At 38.2% G+C, this 22453-nt stretch overlaps 1 protein-coding gene across 1 annotated transcript in view; it reads left to right on the plus strand.

Moving 5' to 3' along the window:
* Positions 1-22453, plus strand: part of COL25A1 (collagen type XXV alpha 1 chain) — a 504028-nt gene that overhangs the window by 318620 nt on the left and 162955 nt on the right. Inside the window, exons 6-7 of the mRNA XM_052642063.1 lie at positions 13748-13774; positions 13924-13950. Of these exons, the coding sequence (XP_052498023.1) occupies positions 13748-13774; positions 13924-13950 (54 nt within the window). The remainder of the gene's footprint in view (positions 1-13747; positions 13775-13923; positions 13951-22453) is intronic.

The raw sequence follows: 22453 nt of genomic DNA on the forward strand, positions 1-22453 counted from the left end.
ACACACCTCCTAGAGTAATGGAAATAAAAACAAAAGTCAACAAGTGGGACCTGATTAAACTTAAAAGTTTTTGCACAGCAAAGGAAGCTATAAGCAAGGTGAAAAGAAAACCTTCAGAATGGGAGAAAATAATAGCAAATGAAACAACTGACAAAGGATTAATTTTCAAAATATATAAGCAGCTCATACAACTCAATACCAGAAAAACAAACAACCCAATCAAAAAGTGGGGAAAAGACTTAAACAGATATTTCTCCAAAGAAGACATACAGATGGCTAACAAACACATGAGAAGATGGTCAACATCGCTAGTTATTAGAGAAATGCAAATCAAAACTACAATGAGATGTCACCTCACACCAGTCAGAATGGCCATCACCAAAAAGTCTACAAACAATAAATACTCGAGAAGTTGTGGAGAAAAGGGAACACTCTTGCACTGTCAGTGGGAATGTAAATTGATACAGCCACTATGAAAGACGGTATGGAGATTCCTTAAAAAAATTAAGAATAAAACCACCATATGACCCAGCAGTCCCACACCTAGGCATATATCCTGAGGAAACCAAAACTGAAAAAGACACATATATCCCATTGTTCATTGCAGCACTATTTACATTAACTAGAACATGGAAGCAACCTAGATGTTCATTGACAGATGAATGGGTAAAGAAGTTGTGGTACATATACACAATGAAATGTTACTCAGCCATAAAAAGGAACACATTTGAATCAGTCCTGATGAGGTGGATGAACCTAGAATCTATTGTACAGAGTGAAGTGAATCAGAAAGAGAAACATAAATATCATATTCTAACACATATGTACAGAATCTAGAAAAATGGTAAAGAAGAACTTATTTACAGGGCAGCAGTGGAGAAACAGACATAGAGAATAGACTTATGGACATGGGGAGAGGGGAGGAGGGGGTGAGATGTATGGAAAGAGTAACATGGAAACTCGCATTACCGTGTATAAAATAGATAGCCAATGGGAATTTGCTGTATGGCTCAGGAAACTCATGAGACTTCCCTTGGTGGCTCAGATGGTAAAGCATCTGCCAATAGTGCGGGAGACCTGGGTTCGATCCCTGGGTTTGGGAAGATCCCCTGGAGGAGGAAATGGCAACCCACTCCAGTATTCTTGCCTGGAAAATCCCATGGATGGAGGAGCCTGGTGGGCTACAGTCCAAGGGGTCGCAAAGAGTCGGACACGACTGAGCAACTGCACCTTTCAGGAAACTCAAGCAGGAGTTCTGTATCAACCTAGAGGGATAGGATGGGGTGGGAGATGTGTGGGAGGTTCAAAAGGGAGGGGATATATGTGCACATATGGCTGATTAATGTTGAGGTTTGACAGAAAACAACAAAATTCTGTAAAGCAATTATGTCTCAATAAAAAAAGAAATTAAAAAAAGAATTATCCAAGGCTAATCTTGTTTCATGAATCTCTCCCTCTCATTTATTTTTTGTTTTCTGATAGTGTATTCAAAACTAAAACCTGGATATCATATCACTACATGTATAAATGCTGATATATTAATCTCTAATTGATAACCTTTCTGTAATATAACCATCATTTCATTATTGACTCTAATAAAAATAACAGTTATTTAAATGTCATCATACCCAGTTCATATTCAAACTACCTCAGTTGTCTCAAAAACATCCCTTTATAGATGGTTTGAATCAAGATCCAAAACCCACACTTGGAATTTAATTGCTATAGCTCTTCAATCTCTTTTATTCTACAGTCGCCTTCCTCCTCATTTTATTTTTTCATGTCATCAATTTTTCCAGGACATTTGTCCTGTATATAGTATGCTCCACATTCTGGATTGATCTGACTTTCTTATGGTGCTGTTTAACTTATTCTCTCACCTTCTGTATTTCTTTTAAATATCTTCTGTAAGTTCTATTTCGAGGGTTGATTAGGTTCTGGTTTGAATTTCAGGAAGAGTCTCTTATAAAGGCATAATTTACTTCTTACGTCATCATGTCAAGAGGCATAAGATGTTTGGTTGATTGACAGGTCAGTGGTATTGGCCTGCTTTCCACAACCTGTCACCTAATAGCTTTTGCATCCTTGGAGGCTCATTGCCTGTAACTTTTTCATTGTGGATTACAAATGAGCCCTGGATGTTTTTTGAGCTGAGAAATGATATGTTCAGAAATGTGCCTTAGAAAACAGAGCTTGACAAAAGAATGTAGGGTGCAGTAGAATAAAGGAAGACTAAAGATGCTCACAGACTAAATTCTTGTTTTCGTGGAACAAGGGTACTAGCAACGAAATCGAAAGCTAGACTCAAAGGATTTGGGGGAGAATGAATATAGAACTTGTCAATAGAGTGCATTTACTGAATCAGACATAACACTTGAGTTTTTAGGCTTGCAGAGTAGCAATGTGTTCAACAAAAAGAGGGAAGTCAGAAGTCATGACTGGCTTGCAGTAGAAACTGAGAAGTTTGGTTTGGGAATGTTGAGCTGATGATGGCATATCTTGGCTTAGACATCTGGTGAGCAGTTGTGAATGCAGGATTGCAGCTTGGAAAAGAATTTAGGACATAAGTCAGGTAATACTTAAAGCCAAATAGTATATTCGATAGCTGATGAAGGAAGTAAAATAAAAAGACAAAAGGTTTAGACACAAATGTAGGCAATCTTGACATTTATAGGCTTTGTCAACCCTCCATCTCAAAGCTCTGGTTTATTTAGTTTTGGTTTAGCCCAGGGTAACTCATTTCCAGGCCTCTGATGACTGGCTCAGCAGTTTCCCTTCCCATAGCTCAGCTTTCTTCTTTCTGATGGAAAGAAATGCCCTCAAGGCCAATATGTATTTCAACTCATGTTACTTTATTTTTCCCAAGGCCAGAATGTAAAAATATGACTTCTATTCTGCTACCTCCCTTCTCTTCCCTCAAATTCAATTTCCTTTCTTTCTGTGACCAGTCTATTATTTAGGGAAGTTTGATGGAGATGGTATGAAGTTAGGACCTTAGAATGGTGAAATAGAGGGCAAAGGCAACTTTTCTTCCCTTTGACTTTAGGAGAGGAGGGCGGGAATGTGTTTGAAGACCGAGAAGAAGAATCCAAGGGCACTAAGATGGGCTTTTAAGTTTTATTTATTTTAAAAAATTTTTATTGCAGTATAGTTGACTTACAATGTTGTATTAATTTCAGCTACGCAGCAAGATGATTCAGCTATATATGTATACACACACACACACAATTATTTTTAAATATTCTTTTCCATTATGGTTTTTCATAGGATACTGACATAGTTCTCTGGGCTATACAGTAGGACCTTGTTGTTTATCCATTCTGTGTGTAATAGCTTACATCTCTAACCCCAACCTCCCACCTGTCCCTCAGTCGTCCCCCCTTTGGAGCCACCAGTCTGTGCTTTGTATCTGTGATTGTTTGTTTCATAGATAAGTTCACTTGGGTCATATTTTATATTCTACATATAAGTGGTATCATGTGGTATTTGTCTTTCTGACTTACTTCACTCAATATGACAGTCTCTAGTTGCGTTGATTTGGCTGCAGATGGCAGTAATTTGTTCTTTTTTATAGCTAAGGAGTATTCCATTGTATATATGTAAACATCTTCTTTATCCATTCCTCTGTTGATGAGCATTTTGGTTGTTTCCAGGCCTTGGCTATTGTGAATGGTGCTGCTATGAACATAGGAGTGCATGTATCTTTTTCAGTTATGATTTTGTCCATGTATACTCTGTAGTGGGATTGCTGGATCATATGGTAATTCTGTTTTCAGTAGTCTGGGGAACCTCCATACTATTCTCCATAGTGAACGCACCAAGTTAGAAAGTTAGATTCACACCGACAGTATAGGAGGGTTCCCTTTTCTCCACATCCGCTCTGGCATTTGTTATTTGTAACAAATAACAAATTTGTTTATTTTGTTATTTTTTCAACCCTGTTTTTCAACTGGGTTTGCTTTTTTGTTGTTGAGTTGTATGAACTGTTTGTATATTTTGGAAGTTAATGGTAGTGGTTGAAAAGACAAGCGAGAGCAACAATAAAGAGCAGCATGAGGGTGAAGGGAATAAATACGATATTACCTTCACACCCAGGAGAGAAGAGATGAAGATACAGGAAAACATGGAGATGGAAAGCGTGGTAGTTGCAGAAGCTTCCATTAATTGCTTTTGCTCTATTTAGTCGTCAGCTGAGAATGAGTGAGATTGGGCTTCTAATTTATATAGGAAGCTCAGGAATCATAGAGGAACCACATTCAGGCTCTCCCAGCCTCATCTGACAGTTCTTTTTTACATCCCGTTTCTGAATCTCCTTAGACTCAAAGGGAATGTGATATTCCCATCCCTGGGTTCTGTTTAGGTGCCCTTCACAAAATCAGTATTGCTCTATGAGATGCTACAAAGTGAAGCCAAGAATCAAAGTGACCTTCAAACCAGTGTTTCTTGAATAGCCTGGGCAAAATGGTTTGGAGACAGTATATTAGGAACCATGCAAAAATAGATGACTGTAAATTAAACACAAGGTTTAAAGATGGATCTACCTCTGAATACATTTTAGTTATATTGAGGACACTAAGAGTATTGTAGGATAGTTTACACCATTAGCCGTAAAATCACAGGGGCTACTGTGGGCATTTAGAGAGCAAGTTGATACTTTTCTTTCGACAAAAGGAATGTTTAGGATTCCAAGTCTTTCACCATGGAGTTCATTTTATTTGACCTCTTAAAAATGAGTTTAAAAAAAAAAAGAGCAAAGTTAAACAAAAAAAGTTTTGACAATCTCTTACAATATTTGGATGTAAGGGATGATTCTAGAAAGAAGGGACCTCTTGGTTTTGATTGGCAGGAGCAGTAATTTGACTGTATTTAATTTGTATTGTGTTAGGAAAGAAAGCCAGAGTGAGCTTCCCAGGTTCCTGCTGTTTTATAAGCCCTTAACTCCATTGAGCTACATCAACCTTGGTTTTGAGAGTCCTTTTTTTAATGTTTGGTTTTTCTAAATTTTCTTTTAGTGCTAGACTTCACTAATTGTTTCCTTATGGCAGCTACTCATGATTTAAAACTGATCATGGGTACATATAGTCCCTTCTTCAAGGCTCAAGCTGACATCACGAAAGAACTTACAGTTACGATCTTACTACAGAAAAGGCCCAGAAAATAGAGCTGTAAAGATTAGTTTCTCAATAGGAGGGGCTGGTTTTGATATTTTAAATTTCTGTATATACTGATCCCCTTTTTCTGCTTCGTCTCTTTTAATCTTCAATGCAAAATGAAAGGTGTAAAGTCTGCAGCTATAAATCTGTTTATAGCTATAACTCCCTTCCCTGGCTTAGCAGAGTTCGACACTATAATAAACACAGTTCTTCTGCAGCAACATTGAATCTGGTTCTTGGATAATTCTTTTGTATGTTGTTTCTTTGAACACAGAAAGTTTCAAGGCATTCTTATCTTTCTGTGTGTTCAATTCACAAGACTTGATTGAGCACCTACTGTATACTAGGATGACTAGGTAGTTCTAGGGCCTAAAGTTTGATCTTATTTAGTCATTAAAGTAATGTGGTTAAAATGACAATTAAGTGTTTTATTTTGTTTTTGGTGATAATTCCTGAACATTGAAATAAACTATATTAAACCTGCATATTCTTCAAATGTTTTCAACCTTCTACGTAATACATTTCTCACTGCATTGCTTATTGATTTTAGGAAATCAATATGTTTACTTTCTTCATCCTTCATATCCCAAGGATATGAAAAAGAAATTTACTTTTATGTTTAGAATGGTTAAAATGTTTTGAATGTTGAACGTGTGAATCATAATTATTACCATTAGTAGATCAGGCATTCTACAAGTTCCTTCATGGACAATGTTTTATTTAACCAAACAGTAAGTATTGCTTACCCCATTTTTCAGACGAAGAAACTGAGGCTCAAAGAGAATATTTAACCTGCAAGATCACACAGGTGATGACAACCAGAATTTGAGTCTGGATCTGTTTGACTCCAAACCTTGAGCTTTCAATCACCAAGATAACTTATTTTATGTATTTTATTTAAAAATAATTCCCCCAAATTATATATTTTTTCTTTTTCTTTTTTACTGTTTTCTGAAACGTTTAAAAAGAAATTATACACAAGCACACATACAACCATACACTGATCTATACTTATACATAGGAGCTCCTACATTTTCACATCAGGTTTTCCATAAAAAGCTTTATATTTGCACATTATTAACTGAAGTTATCGGAGAAGGCAATGGCACCCCACTCCAGTACTCTTGCCTGGAAAATCCCATGGATGGAGGAGCCTGGTAGGCTACAGACCATGGGGTTGTGAAGAGTTGGACACGACTGAGCGACTTCACTTTCACTTTCACTTTCATGCACTGGAGAAGGAAATGGCAACCCACTCCAGTGTTCTTGCCTGGAGAATTCCAGGGATGGGGGAGCCTGGTGGGCTGCCGTCTATGGGATCGCACAGAGTTGGACACAACTGAAGTGACTTAGCAGCAACTGAAGTTATTTGCAAAGTTGAAATTCTGTGAAACAAACACAAAAATTGGTGATTTGAGAAAGAAATGTTCCTAAAAATATATTATGGTGTTAAAGCAGAAGATGGTGTATATATATGAGTTCAAGGTGAGGTATAGCCTTGGAAGAACACATGTTCACATTTTAGTTAGAGGTGAACCTATGCGAAGTGCACTTTATTCATAAGCAAGGCAGGTTTATCCACATGCAAACAGCTAGGGTCCTTATTTTACAAGTAAATGGTAGATTTTTCTCATTGTTAATGCTATTTGCATTATGATTTTTTGCAGTTTCAGATGCATGCTGAGAACCATGGTCCCAAATTCAGTTTCTTCATGCCTATGTGGTTTTGAGTATCTTATTTCATTGGTACGGTGGGCCAAGTGAATGATATAGTCAGGGAGAAGATGGAAATCTTGCAATGAATAGAAATGAGGTTTCCATCCTACTTGAACAAGAGAACACCAGATACTTCATGTTTCCTTCATCCCTGAGAGACTGTGGATATTGATAAAGAAATGTTTTCAAGGGTGCCTGAGCACACAGACATCAAACGTGCAGTGGCCACTGAGGTTGCGCTGTGCTTCCAAAGAATGGCCGTGCAGCAGATTCTGTCTGCTTGATCCTTAAAAGACTACAGAAATGCTTTAAAAATATATGAGTCCATGTTCAGTTTCAATTTTAAAGGGAAATATCCTTTATTTATAGGTTAACCTAGAAGAAGCATGGTTTGGGTATGGTGGCAGCACAGTATGAGTACTGTATATCATCCGTGTTCTTTTTACCCAACGGTATGACAGAGAACTCTCTCGCTCAGCTATTTTTGATTAGGTCAGCCAAATCTGCCAATACTCTCTTTGGATTTAAAAGACATCCCTAAAACTAGATTTTACACTTCATAAGGTTCACTTGCCTCTGGAGCTGCTGTGTTTATCAGGGTTGAACCAGCTTGAAAAGTGAAAGTTTTAGCTGCTCAGTAGTGTCCAACTCTACAGCCTGGACTGGAAGCCCACCAAGGCTCCTCTGTCCTTGGAATTCTCCAGGCAAGGATACTGGAGTAGGTAGCCTTTCCTTCTCCAGGGGATCTTCCCAATCCAGGCATGGAACCCAGGTCTCCCACATTGTGGGCAAATTTTTTACCATCTGAGCCACCAAGGAAGCTCTAAGCCAGCTTAGGTCAGTGCTTTTCTTCAAATACACGAAATTGCAAACTTCAAGTAAGTAGGACTTCTTCAACCATGATGATCTGTCAGTGGCCCCCAAGTCCAAAGAGTTAACTGGGCTTGTTAATTCTACCTCAGAAATGTCTCCTAAATGAAGACCTTTCCCTGTATTCTCACTGTCATGATTTTAATTCAGATCTTTGCCATGTCTGTCTTGGACCAATGCAACAACTTCCTAAGAAGAAAAGCGTTCCATGCTCTCATCAAAGTTCCATGAAGCACACTTGATCTTGCTACTCCCTTGTTAAACTGATGACTGAATCAGTCCAGGGACCTGGGCTGATTTGTCAGTCAGTTTTCCCAAATCTCTTTCCTGCTCTTCCCTATCTCTGCTCCTCACACCACATATGTTCTTACCACTCTGAGCTCCTCATCTTTCTCTGATGGCCAGATAGCCTCTCACACATCTGCATATTCATCCCTTCTGCCTGAACAGCCCCACTCCCCCCACCCCGCCAGTCTCCCTTATCCCAGCCAACTTTCTAGAGCCAGTTCCAATATCATCTTTTAAATTCCAGCTCTCCTACCTTCATTCCTTTCTGTACTCCAACAACACAGCATCTATTTCACTAGTTATAATTACATTTACATGTCCAGACTCAGAGCACATTGCCTGGCTGATGGAAAAAGTGAAAGTGAAAGTGTTAGTCACTCAGCCATGTCTGACTCTTTATGACCCCCGGCTGTAGCCCCACTAGGCTCCTCCTCCATCCATGGGATTCTCCAGGCAAGAATACTGGAGTGGGTTGCCATTTCCTTCTCCAGGGGATCTTCCCGACCCAGGGATCAAACCCAGGGCTCCTATATTGCAGACAGACGCTTTAACCTCTGAGCCACCAGGGAAGCCTACTAGGCTCCTCTGTCCATGGAATTCTCCAAGCAAGAATGCTGGAACGGGTAGTCATGTCCTCCTCCAGGGGATCTTCCTGACCCAGGGATTGAACCCAGGTCTCCTGCATTGCAGGCAGATTCTTTACCATCTGAGCCACTATAGTTGGCCATAAATGCTTAGAAAATGAAACTTGCTTGTCCTCACAATTTTACAGTAATGCAAAGATTCATCAGAAAAAGGATTCTTTTATATCAAAAAATACAAATGATTTACACTTTTCTGTGATTCTTATTCCATCATTCTTATTTCAGCAGTTCTGGCTGCCAAGAATTTCCAGGGTTTGCTCCTTTTACATTTTTATACCTCTAGCAGAATTTATTTTTTTCATGACTGCCATCTTGTAAAAATTATTCCCTCTTTAGCTGTTGCCAGTTCAAAGTAGACAAAATTTACAGTTCTTGTGAGTGAAACTTCTTTATTGGGCCATTCAACCCCTATGAATGTATCTGTATTTTCCAGATATATTTGGATTACTTTTATGTAGATTGAAATTCATATTTTCCTGAATTTCATTTATTGTGCCTCTTATTCTTGTGCTTTTAATTTGGTTTTATCATTTAATTGAAGTAGATAATAGACTGTGGAAGAAGAGCTGAAACCTTAGTTGTTTGGATAGAAATAGAATTTAAGAGACTAAAATTATTATAGGCCCACATTAAAGTCTTGCTACAAATAGGTTTGTTGCTCTAAGTTCTGTATTTGAAGTCATTTGAATAGGAACTAATTTGAAGTTTGCCACTGAAATTTATAAATATTTTGGTAGTAAGTTAAGAACACTAACAATGCTCTAAAAGAAATGTTCCAGCTATTAGGTAACAACACTAATAATAAAGATTTTGTTAATACCTTCAAATTTATGTAATTAGATCTAATTACATAAAACTACTTAGATTATTTCAAATATTCTTATTTATTTATTAAAGTAGACATTATTAAAAATTTGACTTCATCATACCAGACAAGATCGGAAGGACAGGAATCCTAAAAAAAAGCCTCATATAAAGCTGTGACTCTATTCACCTATTTGTGATGAGTAATTTTACCGTATTTCCTTCCCATTGACCTCAACCTTGTTTTAGCAACAGGCTTTTACCTTCAAGTAGTTGCCAACCAGCCATTGATACTGATACCTGGACAACATATTTGTCCACTAAATATTAGATTGTAGCTCAGTGTAGGTGGAAGCAGCAAAAAGCCATTATAAAATACTCTGATTCAAATAATTCATTTATTTGTATTGCTGCCTATCCTTTAATTTATACCAGAGGATTTTGTTTTGTTTTACTCTAAAGACAAAAAACAGAACAAAACACAAAACTTAAATCATGGCCCAGCTTTCATTTTAAAAGTTAATCATCAAAGTAACCCTTCTTTCAATTCTAATGTTTTAATTTAAAAGGGTCACAGCTTCCAAATTTTTAAATACTACCCATGTTGCTAAGGTAGCTCACGTCTTTCTGCACATTTAACTCATATTTGCAGTGTGAAGGATCCAGTTTAGAAGGAAGGGTGGGATTTCACTCAGAGCAGAAGAAAACACCTGCGTTAATCCCGGGCGCACAAATGGGGTCCGGAGTGTCCAGAGCAGTCACCGCAGCTGTGGATGGAGGCTGGCCCTGCTTCGGCTCTGTCTTGAGCTGGCAGGTGCCAGGACGCCATTCTGTCTGCTCAGAAACACTCCCTTTTGAAGCAGCAGTATTTATTGCTCAATTGTGAATGCAAATTTTCATGTGTTCACGAATTAAGCGTCCCCGCTCACGGCAAGTTGTCTAAAGGACTCTAGTGGACACATGTGGCTTTGGCACTAGTAATTGGACTTTGGGGAAAAGAGTCGTTTCTGTTGCCCACTGTAAAATAATTTCATGAAAGCTTTGACCTCAGACCTGCCATATCAGCTTACAAAGTGAATTTGGGGGATGGAGACAATGAGAGGCTTGGCCCCTGAAATCTTGCATGCAAAATAAAACTAAACTTTAAAGAGAATCTTTTGGTGGCCGTGGGAGGGGGAGACTGGAGACAAGTTCACAGTGATTATAAGTGACCTTACAGTAGCTGGCTGATTTAAGGGTCGTTTTGCTTAACACTGGTGTGTGAGAAGTGCTTGACTTTGGCAATAGGCTATTTAGCTTTTCCAGAAGAGTCTGTTTAGCCTTTCTAAATCAGCGTGTCCCACCATATCCTCCACCAGGGTTTAGAACATTGCCAAACTCGTTATAGGCATTCACCTAATGTACATAAAAATCTAATTAGTTAAACAACATGCTACTTAATCAAATCAAGACCAGAATTTCCATTGTAATTCTAAAACTTGATGCTAGGTATCCTCTCATTCTTTTCTTTGGGCTTCCTCTGCTCCACCAAAAACAAAATCCTACTTGTAGAGCATTAGTGAGCATTTTGTGTGTGTCGAGAATGACCAATACATTTCTTAAACTTAATTTTAAAAGATACCAGACAAACTGTCCTCATTACACGCTACCTGATTCACTGAAAATATTAAGAAACATGTTAAGAAACATAGTTTTCTTCGGTTCCCATTTTAATGGCAAAATTAATAGGCCATAAGAAAGAAAAGGGTTTGTCTAGTTGTTTCCATTATCTTAGCCCATCTCTCTCTCCCAGCTGCTCTAAAATTCCTCTTTTCCACATTTTGAACTTGAGATCTTGAATGTACTGTCCTTGACACTATGAAAGGCAATTGGGAGGCATTCAAGAGAGCATCTGGTGAAAGCAGGCACCCATTAGGTTTTCTGAGAATCGAGTTCTCGAGCTGCATCCCAACACTTAGCACCCTAATCCGCTGCTTTTAAAGTCACACAAAACTAGCTTTCAGTTCTGGCCACCTCACTTACAAGAGACCCAACCTTGATAATCTTCCAGTTTTATTTCTGGAATCTGTAACAGGAATGTCATGATACTTTCCTCATTAGATTGGGAGAAGAGTAAATATAGTAACAGGTGACAGTCCTTTGTTGATGGCAAAATGTACAAAATAGAAGACATGATGTTCTTGTTACTGTCATGCTAACCTTACAGCTGTTACCAGAAGTGCTGCAGAGTGGGAATTTGGCATAGCTCCTCTGTAACTCGTGTTTAGCAGTGTATCTTTTGGTAGGTAGAGCATTCTTACATTCCCACCTGAAATGAGACAGCAGTCTCCATGGGACCTTGGGAGGGGCACTTTGCTAGGATTTTGACTTTACCCCCGACTTGTGTTTGTCTCCCAACCCTGCTAAAGAGGACGGTGAGAGACTGAAGGTAGCTGAAATGCTCCACTTCCTCTGGTAGGCTGAGTCCTGAGACATGACTTCATCTTAGTTGTTGTTCAGTTGCTCAGCCCTGTTCGATGCTTTGCAACCCCCTGGACTGCAGCACACCAGGCTTCCCTGTCCTTCACTATCTCCTAGAGCTTATTAAGACTTCATGTCCATTGAGTCGGTGATGCTATCCAACCATCTCATCCTCTGTCATCCCCTTCTCCTCCTGTCCTGAGTCTTTCCCAGCATCAGGGTCTTTTCCAATGATCGGCTCTCTGCATCTTTAGCTCCTAAAAACTTTGAGAGCTAGGGAGAAAAAAAAAATCGATGCCTCTAGAATTCGTGTTTCCTGCTAGTATTTTTGTTCAAAGGTGAAAAAATCTCAGTGCGGCTGAATAATAGACAACTGTCCAACAAAATAAAAATCCCCAAAAGACCCACCCATCATCTGATTCCTGCAAAGATAACACTGTACTTTGATGGGGAAAGGAGGCATTTTCAGTGAATGCTTTTGGGTTAATTTGATAGCCATATGGGGAAAAAAAACATCTTGACTTTGACCTCACATCATATAAATGACCTTGGAAGAGGCAAAAATTTCTTAAGCAGAACACTGAAAGGGATAACTATAAACATAAAAAATGTTAAATTGAATTTAAGAACTTCTGTTCATCAAAAATACCTTTAAGAGAATGTAAACTCAGTATGCAGTGTGGGAGAATATATTTGTAATAAATATATTCTTTTCTGACAAAAGACTCATATGTAAAGAGCTCTTATCTGTCTATCTAATCTATTTATCCAATGTATAATATATGATGAACTCTAGCAAATGATAGGACAACTCAATAGAAAATGATATGAATAAATACTGTATGGAAGAAGATACAAAGATACAAAATGGCCAATACATTTATTAAAAAGAGTTCAACCTAATCACTGGAGAAGTACAAAAATTAAAACACTCTGTGAAACTACTACACCTCCCACCAGAATGTCTAAAATGAAAAAGATGGAAAATACCAAGTATTGGTGATGACACAGGGCAACTGAACATTCTCATACATTGCTGATGGAAGTGTAATTGTTAGAACCATAGTGAAATACTATTTGACAGTATCTACTAATAATCCGAACATATGTATTCTCTGTAATGTAAAAATTCCACTCCTAGATATACACCCAATAGAAATGTATATGGTTTTTCAGCAAAAGACATACACTAGGATGTTTATAGCAGCATATTTATAATATCCAAGACCTAAAAACTTCTGGAAACAAATGGATGTCCATAGTAGGACAAATATATAAATAATGGTTGATTCACACAGAGTGATATTATAAGGTAATGAGAATGATCTACAACTACACACAAAATTTTGCATGAATTTCACACATGCTGAGCAAAGGAGGCTAAAACACCGAATGGATGATTCCACTTATAGAAGTACATTTATATAGAGTACAAAAACAGGTAAACTATCCTATCAGATGTCAGAATAGTGATTACTATTGGTGGTGAGAAGTAACAAGGAAACATTGCAACAGGAGCTTTTGGGTTTCTTTAGCTACATTCTATGTGCATTAGATAGATTTAGCTTGTGAAAATTTATTCAGGATTTTATATACTTATGACATAAATGCTTTCCTGTTTATATATATGATACCATTTTTGCATTCTAATCATATTATAGTTTTAGAACCTAAAATTCCTTGAGAAACCTCACTGACAGTTACAAATCTGTGTCCTTTGCATGAATCTTGTGACTAACCCTAGCTGATCTAGTCACGCTACGTTTTAAAATTTATTTAAAAACTTTTCTCTCTCTTTTTTCCTTATTTCAGGGTCCTCCTGGTCCAAAAGGTGATAAGGTAAGAAAATATGTAGCAGAAACAAGTTAAGTTAGTGGAAATCCATACTGGCCTGACTTATACCATGTTATATTTAGATCCTTTTAACGAGCATCATCTACAGACTTTATTCTAAAAACTATCTATCTTCTCATTTTCCTACTCTACAGGGAGAACAGGGTGATCAGGGACCTCGGGTAAGTTGTTCTCTTCCTTTCCTGGGCAGAAAATTAGTTTTTAGCTCCAAATTCATTGAATTAAAGTAGCCCTGGATCCATTACTATGTTGTGTCATGTAATGGCTAACAAAAATGCTATACTACTTACAACTGAAATAGCCTTAATTATAACTAATGTTTATATCTTGTTGCATTATCTTAACTTGATGCCTGTAAATAGGACACTCTACAACAATGATCCCTTCTGATTAAGGGCCAGAATCACAACTAAAAGTCAACAACAACCACCCTTCCATTGGCTATTGGGTCCTTCAGATTAGTATGCATTGTTTTGTAACATAGAGGCCATGTGGATTCCTATTGAGTTTGGCTTTTTTTGCAGTTAAACTTTATGTGCCATTGCATAAATATGTTGTATTATAGATGAAAATATTAATGCATTTTATATATTTTGTTCATAAGTTTGAATAATCTCCCTTGGAGATTATTCGAATTTCTTCTTCTTTATAGAATTTTAAACAGATAAAAGGTATAATATCATTTAGCATTCCAGGGAGGAGGGGCATTCTTTTATTCTTCTCCAATGTGGCTTTTTAACCCATTGAAACACAGTGGTGAATGCTTTGTTGTTACCTTGGTAGTGCCAAGTCCTCTGCCTCACATCTGTGCCTTATTACCCAAATGTTCAGACATACTGTTCCAATGATGTAGTGGCTCTGTGCAGACATACCTCTCAATTTTCTTGTGTCACTATGCACAAATGCAAGTATTTGGTTGAAGAGAGTCATTTTTTACAGCAGAAAAGCACTTTTAAAACTTTCAGGTTGAAAACAGACACTGTGTAGGTTTTTTGTGAAATTCACCCTGTGAAGTTAATTATGGAATTTACTTACACTGCAGTATCATGAAAGATACAGTCAATGAAAACTTGAAAAGTTTGTAGTCTTACTCCTCTAGTTTAGGAAACTAGATGAACATTATAGTGTGATTTACTTTCCTTTCTATTCTGCCATTTCTTCATGTAGAAATAATGACTATGCTTCAGAGCATTCTGTTTCTCCTGGCAGTTTTTCTGCCTGATGTCCAGTTGAAAGTTCATCTTGATGGTCAAGGATTAAACATCTTGAGTGGCATGGATGTGAAGGGAATAAAATTCTCATAACCTTCAATGATTAGAATGTATGTGGCAGTTATTTCTCGTGGCATGTTCCCATGCACTGAGTATCATTTCTTTCTACATGCAATATCAAAATCGCTCAACTTGCCCTTTCCAGGTAAGAGAGAAACTGTTTCTATTCTAAGAAATCTTCTTTTGGCAAAGGAAATGAAAGGGTGGTTCACAGCTTAGCTGTCATCAGTGTGCACACAGTCCTCATTTTCAAAAAGGTGTGTTGGCTTTCATCATTCCAAAAAGTGATGATTGATTATAAAGCGAGGCCAAATTTTCAGGATGAAATCTGAAACCATGTGAAATTCACCTGGTTTCATGTTGCATTACAAACTAAGACTTGGACCACGTTCCTTGCAAGTGTGGCCAAAGTTCATGAACTACTTTGACGAACCTAGACTGCCTTTCATACAGATTTCAGCCAATTTTCACACTGACTGGGGCCAAGTTTCACACAATTCAGGGGCCACTTAGCATTTTAGCTGGAAAGTGGCAAAAATTGATCCCATTTTCATCTGGATTTTGCTTTGGGTTGAAACAATTTCGTTTGAATTCATAATGCAAGATGAATCTTTATGGATAAAAATTGAAAAGTCCTGGGAAGTATATATGAATGTGCACATGAGAACTTATGGAATTGCCTGGCTTTTCTCAGATTCTTAATTTAGAAACAAGTCAGGACACATTCGGCAATCTTAGATTTATAATATAAGTAGTGTCAGCTACTTACTAGAAAATTCACAAATCAGTATGGCAAAATGAAGATTTTACATTTCCAGGAAAATCAAAAGTTAGTTAGAACTGGAAATATCTTTAATTTTAATGAAAACCAACATTTCCCATATTCTTTATGAGCACACTATTCCAGCTGATGCTGACAGAGGCTCTCTTTTTTAAAATGTAGATCTTTGTATTTAAATATCCTTTCCATTTTCATCCTATCATGGAATTTTGAATTTTGAACAAATGTCATTCCAAGTAATTTATTTCTTTCCATAATTAACTATATGATCTTCCATTATTTTAATTCTTTGTTATATGACTTTCCACTGGGATGTATGCTATTTCCTTGAGAGTGAAGTCCTCTCTTTTTTTATTTTTTTGGCTCCCCAAATACCAGACAGGAATATAATAGGTCATAATATGTGAATCAAAGAAGGAAAAATTTGAAGATAAAATAAATATTAAGAAAGTAGAGCTAGCTTGAAATACTTGGACATGTATTTATCAATATATATTGAGTGTCTGCTATGCTCAAGGTACCATACTTAACACTATAGAGAATACAAATGTATCCACTTCTCTCTTTCTCTTCTAATATCAGCAGATTCAGCCTATTCTCATCTCAGCTTATTCTCAGTTCTTCATTGCTACTGTAGTATTCCAATTGATTTTGTTTCTACTCTTACCCTGTACAATGCATTTCCTAAACAGCAACCAGAAACCATTTTATGCTTTAAATTAAATTGTGTTACTCCTTGTTTTAAACCTTAGAATGAAATGCAAATCACTATGCTTGGCCTCCATGGACCTTCAAGATCTTGCCCTTCAGTTCACTTCAGTTCAGTCACTCAGTCATGTCCAGCTCTTTGTGACCCCATGGACTGCAGCACATCAGGCCTCCTTATCCATCACCAACTCCTGGCTGTTTACTCAAACTCATGTCCATTAGGTCGGTGATGCCATCCAAGCATCTCATCTTCTGTCTTCCCCTTTTCCTCCCACCTTCAGTCTTTCCCAGCATCAGAGTCTTTTCCAATGATTCAGTTCTTCGCATCAGGTGGCCAAAGTATTGGAGTTTCAGCTTCAACATCAGTCCTTCGAATGAATAGTCAAGACTGATCTCCTTTAGGATGGACTAGTTGGATCTCATTGAAATCCAAGGGACCCTCATGAGTCTTCTCCAACACCACAGTTCAAATGCATCAATTCTTCAGTGCTCAGCTTTCTTTATAGTCCACCTCTCATATCCGTACATGACTACTGGAAAAACCATAGCTTAACTAGATGGACCTCTGTTGGTAAAGTATTTTCACTGCTTTTTAACATGTTGTCTAGGTTGGTCATAACTTTCCTTCCAAGGAGTAAGCGTCTTTTAATTTCACGGCTGCAATCACCGTCTAGGTGATTTAGGAGCCCCCCAAAATAAAGCCTGTTACTGTTTCCACTGTTTCCCCATCTATGTGCCATGAAGTGATGGGACTGGATGCCATGATCTTCGTTTTCTGAATGTTGAGCTTTAGGCCAACTTTTTCACTCTCCACTTTCACTTTCCTCAAGAGGCTTTTTAGTTCCTCTTCACTTTCTGCCATAGGGGTGGTGTCATCTGCATATCTGAAGTTATTGATATTTCTCTCAGCAATCTTGATTCCAGTTTGTGCTTCTTCCAGTCCAGGATTTCTCACAATATACTCTGCATAAAAGTTAAATAAGCAGGATGGCAATATATAACCTTGACATATTCCTTTCCCTATTTGGAACCAGTTTGTTGTTCCACGTCCAGTTCTAACTGTTGCTTCCTGACCTGCATATAGGTTTCTCAGGAGGCAGGTCAGATAGTCTGGTACTCCCATCTCTTTCAGAATTTGCTACAGCTTATTGTGATCCACACAGTCAAAGGCTTTGGCATAGTCAGTAAAGCAGAAATAGATGTTTTTCTGGAACTCTCTTGCTTTTTCAGTGATCCAATGGATGTTGTCAATTTGATCTCTGGTTCCTCTGCCTCTGAAACCACCTTGAACATCTGGAAGTTCACAGTTCATGTACTGTTGAAGGCGGGCTTGGAGAATTTTGAGCATTATTTTACTAGCGTGTGAGATGAGTGCAATTGTATGGTAGTTTGAGCATTCTTTAGCACTGCCTTTCTTTGGGATTGGAGTGAAAACTGGCCTTTTCCAGTCCTGTGGCCACTGCTGAGTTTTCCAAATTTGCTGGCATATTGAGTGCAGCACTTTCACAGCATCATCTTTTAGGATTTGAAATAGCTAAGCTGGAATTCCATCACCTCCACTAGCTCTGTTCATAGTGATGCTTCCTAAGGCCCACTTGACTTCACATTCCAGGATTTCTGGCTCTAGGTTGGTAATCACACCATCATGATTATCTGGGTCATGAAGTTCTTTTTTGTATAGTTCTTCTGTGTATTCTTGCCACCGCTTTTTAATATCTTCTGCTTCTATTAGGTCCATACCATTTCTGTCCTTTATTGTACCCATCTTTGGATAAAATATTCCCTTGGTAGCTCTAATTTTCTTGAAGAGATCTCTAGACTTTCCCATTCTATTGTTTTCCTCTGTGTCTTTGCACTGATCACTGAGGAAGGCTTTCTTATCTCTCCTTGCTATTCTTTGGAACTCTGCATTCAAATGGGTATATCTTTCTTTTTCTCTTTTGCTTTTGGTTTCTCTTCACAGCTATTTGTAAGGCCTCCTCAGACAACCATTTTGGCTTTTTTGCATTTCTTTTCCTTGGGGGTGGTCTTGATCCCTGCCTCCTGTACAATGTCATGATCTTCTGTCCATAGTTCTTTAGGCACCCTGTCTATCAGCTCTAATCCCTTGAATCTGTTTGTCACTTTCACTGTATAATCATAAGGGATTTGATTTAGATCATATCTGAATGATGTAGTGATTTTCCCTACTTTGTGTAAGTCTGAATTTGTCAATAAGGAGTTCATGATTGGAGCCACAGTCAGCTCCCGGTCTTGTTTTTGCAGACTGTATAGAGCTTCTCCATCTTTGGCTGCAAAGAATATAATCAATCTGATTTTGGTATTGACCATCTGGTGATGTCCATGTGTAGAGTCTTGTCTTGTCTTGTTGGAAGAGGGCGTTTGCTGTGACCAATGCATTCTCTTGGCAAAACTCTAGTAACCTTTGCCCTGCTTCATTCTGTGCTCCAGACCAAATTTGCCTGTTACTCCAGGTATTTCTTGACCCCCTGCTTTTGCATTCCAGTCCCCTATAATGAAAAGAACATCTTTTTTGGTTTTTAGTTCTAGAAGGTCTCGTAGGTCTTCATAGAACCATTAATTTCAGCTTCTTCAGCATTACTGGTCAGGGCATAGCCTTTGATTACTGTGATACTGAATGGTTTCCCTCAGAAACGAACAGAGATCATTCTGTCATTTTTGAGATTGCATCCATGTACTGCATTTTGGACTCTTTTGTTGATTATGATGGCTACTCCATTTCTCCTGAGATTCTTGCCCACAGTAGTAGATAGAATGGTCATCTGAGTTAAATTCACCCATTCCAGTCCATTTCAGGTCGCTGACTCCTAAAATGTCAATGTTCACTCTTGCCATCTCCCGTTTGACCGACCACTTCCAATTTGCCTTGATTCGTGGACCTAACATTCTAGGTTCCTATGCAGTATTGCTCTTGATAGCACTGGATTTTACTTCCATCACCAGTCACATCCACAACTGGGTCTTATTTTTGCTTTGGCTCCTTTTTGCTCTTGCCCTTGCCTACTCTATGACCTCATCTCAGACCGGTCTTGATCTCCGCCCACTATGCTCCATCCACCTCGTCCTCCACATGTTCTTTAAGCACAACACACTCTCAACCTGATGACTTTCCATTTGTTCTGTACTGGTCTTCTTGCGATTGGGTTTTTCTTATCATTGAGATTTCCTCTCAAATATCTCCTTGGGGAGAACTTCTTAGCTTCAATGTAAATCTGAGATTATCCTATTTTGTTTATTTATTTACTTGCTTCTTTTTAAGGAAGAGCATCTGCAAAACATTGTTGTTCAGTCACTCAGTTCTGTCTGACTCATTGTGACCTTATGGACTGTAACACGCCAGGCTTCCCTGTCCTTCACTCCCAGAGTTTTCTCAAACTCATGTCCATTGAGTCAATGATGCCATCCTCATTTCATCCTCTGTCATCCCCTTTTCCTCATGCCTTCAGTCTTTCCCAGCATCACGGTGTTTTCCAATGAGTCGGCTCTTTGCATCAAGTGGCGAAAGTATTGAAGCTTCAGCTTTAGCATCAGTCCTTGCCCTTCTTTAAAACAAAAACTCCATGAGAATAAGGACTTGTTCATACCTCCATCACCTAGGACAGTAAGAACTAAATGAAGATTTGTTGAATGTTAAAAGAAAATATTATTTCATCATTACTGCCTTCAAGGAGCTGGTGATCTCATGGGTGCCTGAATAAGAAAACTATGTGGTTGCAGATTATACGCCTTGAATAGCTATACTAAGCCATGCTAGATCAGTGAAGCGTCTTCCATTTTAAATAATCACTGGAGACTATAGAAAAGATGGTATTTGAACTAGGACTTGATAAATGGGTACTCATTAAAGGATTAAATGAAGAGCAAGACATAAACATTCCAGGAAGAAGCAATAGTTCAAATAATACTACACAAGCAGGAAATGACAGGATTCATTTAAGGAAAAAAAAAATTCCATTTGCCAAGGAAATAAGTTAAATATAGAAAAATTCTACCCATATAAATTTGCAAAACCTTTATTAAAGTTACATTATAGAACATTTTTAATGTCTTGTTTGGTGGGCGATAAGGACCCATTGAAGATTTTTGAGTATAACATTTATTGTGTATTACCACTAGACTATTTAGTATAATTACCAAATGTTCCTTATGAAAATCTATATGGTAATAGTATCCAGTATGGAAAGGAATTGGAAAAGACTGAAAGGAAGGAGACTGTCTAGGAAATGATGTCAGTCTTCTGGTCAAGGTCGCAAAAGTCTGGGCTATAAGGATAATGCCCAGTCTTCAGTGGAGAATTGAGTAGAGGGCATGGACTGGCTCAGTCTGGAACATCAGGTTGGAAGTAAAGGGCCACACTGAGCAGAACTCAGTATCATAATGAGCAGTGGAGTGTGGCTAAGCTGGTGAGCCAAGGCAGAAATTCCAAAAGAATGACCAGAATATTGGAGAAAGCTCTATGTGCAGTAGAATTCGAAAGGAAATCTTTCGATTTCCTTTGCATCATCTCATCAATAGTGTCTGCCACAAGCACCAAGCAAAAACGTGGGCAGACAGAAAGGGAAAACCAGGATTGTTACTAGTAGAGGAGAATTTGACAAAAGTTAAGTCTTCAAGCAGAAAGTGAGAGAAAATTTTGACCCACACTGGATTTACATCCAAAATCAGTCATCATGGGTAAAGTTGTGACCATGTTAAGTTTTCTAAAAGAGAAGAAGAGAAGTAATCAGGGAGTAAAATTTAAAATATCGAGATGAAAATTTAACAGCAGTCTTGCAGCTAACTGGATGTTGGAGCTGAGGGTGATGAAGATAAAGATAGAGCCGAGGTTTCCAGCTTGATTCCTTGATAAAATTGGCCAGAAGAGAGTCAGGGGAATAAATGATAAGCTGAATCGTAGTTATGTTGAATTTGGGATCTTGATGAATTACTCCATTGGAATAGTGTAGCCAACAGTTGGAAATATGAGACTAGAATTCTGAAGTGGTGTCCCAGCTGGAAAGAACAGTTACATCGCAAAACTGTCACAGAGTAACAATTGAAACCATAGGAGGAGAAAAATGAAGGGTGACAGAACGAAGATAGAAGCATTTTAGAAATATCCACATTGAACGAGTAGGATGGAAAGGAGACTCAGGAAACAGTGAGCATTCAAAGGAAAAACCATGACACTGCAGTGTTTGAATAAGGCCAAATTACTTTAAAAAAAAGTGGCCATCAGACTGTAATAAAAAAAAGCCACAGGGATGAGAGCTATTAAAAAAAAAAAAAACAACCAGGGGCTCTGAAACAATCTAGAGGGGTACGATGCGGAGGGAGGTGGGATGGAGGTTCAGAGGGAGGGGACATATGTATACCTATGGCTGATTCATGTTGATATTTAGCAGAAAACAACAGAATTCTGTAAAGCAATTACCCTTCAATTTAAAAAAAAAGAACTTTTGGACTTGGTGTTCTGGAGTCCTGGGATAGTAAGGAGGCGCATTTTGTTCAGTGGTGAGAGTGAAAGTCAGATTGCAAGAAGTTAAAACTGAATGGTAGGAAAGATGACTGTCTTTGAATGCTGTTGATGGCATATGATTTAACGCAGAAGAAATGACTAACTTTTTTGGCATGAGCTTTCTGTCAGTATACACTGAACCAATTTCAAGCCTTCAGTTTTAGGTATAATATAACAGCCATAGATATCATTTGGTTTTCTTCTACAAGAAACTGAGAGTTAGATTTCCACAGATGAATGCATCCTGACATTGGAACTGCACTTCCCTCCTCGATTCTTGGGGAGATGTCATTACAGATTTGCTGTTCATCTTTGTTTTTGCAGTCAATCTTTGTTTTTGCAGTCAGACATTGCACTTCAGCAGTTAGGCCTTTGGGCTATATGGT

This window comes from Budorcas taxicolor, chromosome 6, assembly GCF_023091745.1.
Source record: "Budorcas taxicolor isolate Tak-1 chromosome 6, Takin1.1, whole genome shotgun sequence".
Classification (NCBI taxonomy): domain Eukaryota; kingdom Metazoa; phylum Chordata; class Mammalia; order Artiodactyla; family Bovidae; genus Budorcas; species Budorcas taxicolor.